The 6,000-nt window shown below is 47.5% G+C and overlaps 1 protein-coding gene across 1 annotated transcript; it reads right to left on the reverse strand.

Annotated features, from left to right (window-relative positions):
* Positions 1-1,343: 1,343 nt before the first annotated feature.
* On the reverse strand, positions 1,344-5,693 carry RHEX (regulator of hemoglobinization and erythroid cell expansion). Its single transcript, XM_057529478.1, has 5 exons — positions 5,615-5,693; positions 5,283-5,383; positions 4,077-4,220; positions 2,710-2,771; positions 1,344-2,218 (listed from the first exon to the last, which is right to left on the reverse strand). Exons 1-5 carry the CDS (start codon positions 5,623-5,625, stop codon positions 1,994-1,996), a joined length of 543 nt encoding a protein of 180 aa, XP_057385461.1. The 5' UTR covers positions 5,626-5,693; the 3' UTR covers positions 1,344-1,993.
* Positions 5,694-6,000: the final 307 nt, after the last annotated feature.

Below are 6,000 nucleotides of genomic sequence, written 5' to 3' on the forward strand. Positions count from 1 at the left end.
TCAGTTACACGATAGTAAGTACTAGGGATGCAATGTACTACGTGATAAATCTATCACACACTGCTGTATGTTCTATGTGAAAGTTGTTAAGAGAGTAAAGAGTTCACAAGGAAAAACATTTTTTTCTATTTCTTTAATTTTGTGTCTATGCAAGACGATGGATGCACCCTGAACTTATCGTGGTAATCATTTCATGACGTGTGTAAGTCAAATCATTGTGCTGTACACCTTAAACTTATACAGGGCTGTATGTCAATTATATCTCAGTAAAACTGGAAGAATAAAAAGAAGAAAAACTTTCTAAGGAGATGTCCTGGTCCCTACGGCTTCCTAAAAAGTACCATAGACTGGGTGGCTTATAAACAACAGATATTCATTTTTCATAGTTTTGGAGGGTGCCAGCACGTTTGGTGAGTGTCCTCTTCTGGGTTGCAGACTTCTCATTGTATCCTCACATGATGGAAGGCGCTGGGAGCTCTGTGGATTTCTAAGAGCACTAATCTCATTCAGGAGGTTGCCACCCTCATGATCGAATAACCTCCCAAAAGCCCCATCTCCCAATACCATTACCTTGGATTAGGATTTCAGCATATAACTTTGGTGGGGGACACAAATGTTCAAACAATAGTAGGAGAGGAAGAACAGTGGTAGCTAAAAGGTGTAGGGACATGTGTCAAAAGTTTCCAGCCCCAGAAACTCAAAACCATCTCTTCAGGTCATCTTGGGGAAGAGGAACCTGGGAAGATGAAAGCTGCCCCTGACCCTCCCCCCCAACCCACTCAGTACCAGGGCTAGAAAGGTCATTTATAGCCAGCAGATGGCGCACAGCTAATGAATGGTCTTTAGACCTGAATGCCACTCATCTGGGGTTTGAATTTGGCTAGGAGTATTTCTAGGGTTTCCTTTTTTTTTTTTTTTAGCATTTTTATTGGAGTATAATTGCTTTACAGTGGTGTGTTAGTTTCTGCTTTATAATAGGGTTTCCGTTTTTGAGATGTTTGCTTAGTTATTGTGAGCAATTTTTTTTTTTTTTTCATTTCGTGTCTTAATTAGCTGTTGGGAAAAGTAAGTTGTATATTTATCTAGTCACTGCTAACTGCATTTTATTAATTTTAAAACATAGTTAATTCCCTAGCATATCGCAAACGATGACAAACTTCTCCTCTTCCATAGTTATAGCCTGATTTTTGTTAACTGTTTTACTGCACTGATTAGAATTTCTAGAACAATGTTAGATAGTAAAGAAATGTTAGGCTTTTGGACATTCCTACTTTGTTCCATGATTTAATAAGACTGCGTCTAGGACCTTACAGTTAAATATCATGCCATTAGCTGGTTTCAGATAAGCTGTTCTTAATCAAGTTAAGAAAGTGTTCTTTTACTACTAATTGGTAGTAAAAGTAAAAACAACAACAACCACAAACCAAGAATGGATATTGATTTTTATTGGATTGAATTTGGAAAGTTTTTTTGGAATAACAGATTGTGATGCTAGTTGGCATTTACTACTCTCATCTTTCTTTTCTAAGAACAGCAGATTCAAAGGTTAAGTAATGGTGAGCTTTCCAAATGCACTATTTAAAGTTCTGAGGGCAGAGCAGGATTACTCAGCAAGATACAATACTAATAAAGGAACAGCATGCAAGGTTAAGCCAGAGGAAAAGAGGGACCTGTGGTTGCTGTTTTATTTAAAAATTTTAAGGCAGTTGTTTATTGCCAATAATTAAATAGCTCAGAGAGGCATTTAATCATAAGACTGTCAAACAGAACTCTACTACAGTTGATTAAAATCTTTAAAAATTTTTTTATGGAGAGAGACTTCATCACTTTCTCTACTGATATGCGCCAATGTTTTCATACTTAACCTGGAAGTTCTTCCTAATCTGAATATTCCTTGCTGACATACAGGCATACTTTTTCTCCTATTTCCTTGTCAAAAAAAACCCCCAAACACTAGTCCCCCTACAAAATAAGTGCAAGAATTCATAAGGAACTACACCCCATTAAAAAGCCTAGAATTCACATGGCCACTTGGGTATTCCACTCGCTCAAAGACACCAGGGTTCACAGAAGTCCAGAAACTGGGCTTGTGGCTTTTTGGTTTGACATTGATGTAATCTGTGGCTTCCTCTATGTTCTCATAGTCCAGGACAGAGTCATTTCTTTGTCCTCCAGGAGCTGAAAAGACCACTTGTGTGTAGTTCACATCCTTGGTGGCCTTAGGGGAAAAAAGCAAAGAAATTTGGTCAAGATCCCTACCATGTTTGGAGGAGGTACTCAACTCTCACTCAAAGAGGCTCGCCCTAGGCTGGATGGGAAAGAACCTGGGTCCCGGGTAGCTGTGTCTGAGAGCAGGGCCAGGGCAATGAGGAAGATTGCTCCTTGTGCCTGTGGGAATGTATGGGTTTAAGGAAGAAAGACATGGAGACTTAATCCAAGTGAGGTCAGCACTCAGAGTGGACCCTGGTCAGTGACTGGGACATGGGGAGCAAGGGGTTTCCTGTTAGCACCTTCATTTTTATAGTTCACTCAGACCCACTTTGTTTGGATGCTCTGTGCTGATACGGGCCTGGGAATGGAAGCCCAACCACCCTCACCTAAGGATGAGGTAATGCCTCCAGAAGCACCCCCTTCCTTGCTCCCATCTCTGGAGCCACGGTGACCCCAGACTGCATATGGAGGGCTGGGATCACTAGGAGTGTCCATTACCTGGTGGGTGGGAGGTGAGCCGTCCGAGCTGTCGGAGCTGTCTGAGGACGTGTCACTGTCATCTAGGGTGAAATAGAAACTGTTCTTCTTCTAAAGAAAGTCAAAGGGTGTAAAGAGAGGATAGAGGCAATGGAAGGGAGAATGAGATGAAGACAGAGGCAGAGAGAGGAACTCAAAGAGGAGTGGGGAAGAGAGATACAGAGCCCCCCAAAGAGAAAAAAGGAATAGAACAGAGAAAGGCGGGAGCCTCCCAAAATAACCAGGAACATGTCCAAGAGTCCAGGCACTGCTGCTTTGTCCAGCTCCATCTAAAAGTAACACCAAGCCCACCAGGCTGGACTGTGCTTGGGGAGGGCTATCTGCTGGAAGGGGAGTAGGCAGGGCATGCTGAGCCGCTGCGGCCCAAGGCAAAGAGCTCTGGCCCCAGAAATCACAGGCACAGCTTCTCATCTAAACCTGTCACTAACTCCAGCAAGGTTACATTCCTTTTTGTGCCCTGGTCTTGTCCCCTGTAACACAGAGAGTTGGACGATGATCTCTGGGGTCCCTGCCAACCATGGAGTCTTTGATTCTGACCAGGCTTCAGGGAAGCATCAGGGTCAGGGGTTGTGGCAAGGCCCATGCCTCTCCCCTTCCACTGAGACCGTGAGTTCATGCAAATGGCATCTTCTGATTCCCACGTGCATTGAGGCCTTATCTGGGTGGCGAGGAAGCCTGACAACCAGATTTCTCCAACTGAAAAGATAAAATTTAGAAGGACAGAGCAAACTCAAATCAACCAAAAGATAAAGCAGTGGAAAGAGCAATCTCTGGTGAGTGACTCTCTTGCTGTGGAAGCGGCAGTTTCCACTGTGCGAATAGTGACCTGGTGGGTCTCCCAAGCTGAAAGAGAGAGAAAACGAGCACGTGATGTTCCTGTTGGTTCACTTGCCGGAGGGGGATATAGATGTGAACCATCACCAAGACTCAGATTTATTAAAGTGCCCAGATTCCATGGCTGGGGGCAGGCAGAGGCAGTTGAAATCTCGGCTCCACCACTAACGGGCAGGCAGAAGAAAAGATGCCGTAGTATCACAAAGACAGGAGCAGAGACAGCCCCCAGTCCTCCGTGGCAGCCGTTCACACAGGACCAAAGCTAGAGAAGAACTTAGACCCACACAAACCCAACGCAATCTGCCCCACTGGATAGGATGAACCACCTTCTGAAAATGGGGGCCTGGCTTGGCCTGTACTGGGGAGGGTGTGAGGAATCCTCGGGCTAGTGGTTTGGGCAGGACAGACCAGGGCTGCTGCAGGGAGGCTCCCCGGGAGTCCAGACAGAGCAGAATAAGCTTTGAGACAAGTTCTCCCCCCACCCCTGTACTCACGCGGGTAACGGGGCTCAGGCACAGGAGTGCTTCTCTCTGCCCGAGTCTCCTTCATCTCCTTGGCAGCAGGTGGGCAGTAGTGGGCAGGGCTGGGCCTGGGGACCTGGAGCCTGGCCTTTTTCAGTATCCGCTCATTCTCCTTGGCTAGAGGGGACAGGGCAAGAGTCAAAAGTGAGAGTTCACTAAGTGAGGCACATCCTGTCTGTGAGCACAGCTCTCATTAGGGAAAATTGATCAGAGGGATCTCTTCAAACCTCAGCACGCCTCTGCTCAGAACCCTGCAACGCCCCTCGCCTCACTTGGAGTAAAAGCCCAAGTCCCTCTGAGCCTCACTCCTCCTTCCTCTTCCTGCCGCACCTCAGCTCCAGCTACCCAGCCCCTTTGCTTCTGCTGTTATGAACAAACTCTCCTGGCTTACGGCCTTTGTAGGTGTGGCTCACTTCCTCACTTCCCTCAGGTTTAGACTCAAGTGTCAGCATCTCAGGGATGCTGACCCCCATCCAATTCGTATCTCCTTGCCTTGCTTCATTTTTTTTCTCCCTAGCACTTACCATAACCTAACACACATTTTACTTGTTTATTGTCTGTGTTACCCATGGAATGTAAGGTCCATAAGGGCAGGGATTTTTATTTTGTTCCCTGTTGTATTGAATGAATGAATGAATGAATGATTGACTAGAGTAGCTTAGACTTACACCATCTTGCCCAATCCCTTGTCTTAACACAGCCAAAGCAGTTTATTTTTTTCCTTAATTGTAATGTCTTCCCTGGACCGAGCTTCCTACTTTCCACTGCAAATCAGCTCAGGAATTTAAGCTAATCTCTTAGTCTAACCATACCATTCACCCTTCTGTTGTAATTCAAGGCCATTTCTTCACATTAAGTCCCTTGGCAGGGATGAAGGAAGTTCACCAGGCTCAGGTTAAGTGAGCGCACCCTCATGAGCGTCGCAGCAGCTTGTCTCTAGGCAGAAGCTTGTCTGGGTAGTGGAAGGACTCTGAGCCATCATTCCCAACCGCAGATAGGTTGGACCAGAGTGGGGATTACCGGCTTAGAGGTTGGTGGAGTGAAGGGGCATCTGGCCAGGGATTCCTCAAGTAGGTTTTCAAGTGATATTCGGGGGCTCCAAAGGGGGCTCATCTTGCTGCAGGCTCGGGAGTGGTCCCTGAAGGGAACCAGGAGGCAAGAGGATGTTGAGCCAGTTACCCATGCGCCTGCTGAGCAGGTAGTTGACGGCTGCGATGAGGCAGGCCTGCAGTACCAGAGACACCACTGCGATCACTACTCCATGCCAGACCTTCATTTCTCTGTTGGGAAATGAGGAAATCAGGTTAGGGGTTGCAGAGGTACCGAGACGGCTGCAAACCCATCCCTGCCCTGAGCCAGAGGCAGCCTGCGGGTGTTGCTGTGTGTCTTGGGTCTCTTCCCTCTCAAATGGGAAGGCTTTAGGGGCCGGGGAGGGTGATGTGCACACTTGGAAGCCGGCTACATCCATCAGCCTGATGGGAACCTGAGCCGGCTCTTCCATGGCCACTCACTCCGTCAGCATGACGAGTTCCTCGCAGGGCCGTCGCAGGTCACGAGAGGGGCTTGGGCTCTCTCAGGGGCAGCAGGAAGAGACGTGGATGGAACCACTGGGGGTACCTCGTGTCCAGGCAGCACCAAGAGCGGGACTGCCCTGGAGACCCACGGAGGTGAGGCAGTGGGTCAGGACTCCTGGGCAGTCTTGGCTGCTAGAGGGTCATTTGCTTTCCTCGCCCCAGATTCCAGTTTTTGAATCTACAAAATAGGCAGTAACAATATTAGCACCTGCCAACCAGTGGGTACTCGCTCGCTGCCAGCCAGCACAGGGTTGAGCCCCCGGCACACCCGCCATCCTACCTGATTCGCACAATCCCGTGACCTAGATGTCACTACCCTCCTT

Source organism: Balaenoptera acutorostrata, chromosome 1 (genome assembly GCF_949987535.1).
Source record: "Balaenoptera acutorostrata chromosome 1, mBalAcu1.1, whole genome shotgun sequence".
In the NCBI taxonomy this organism is placed as follows: domain Eukaryota; kingdom Metazoa; phylum Chordata; class Mammalia; order Artiodactyla; family Balaenopteridae; genus Balaenoptera; species Balaenoptera acutorostrata.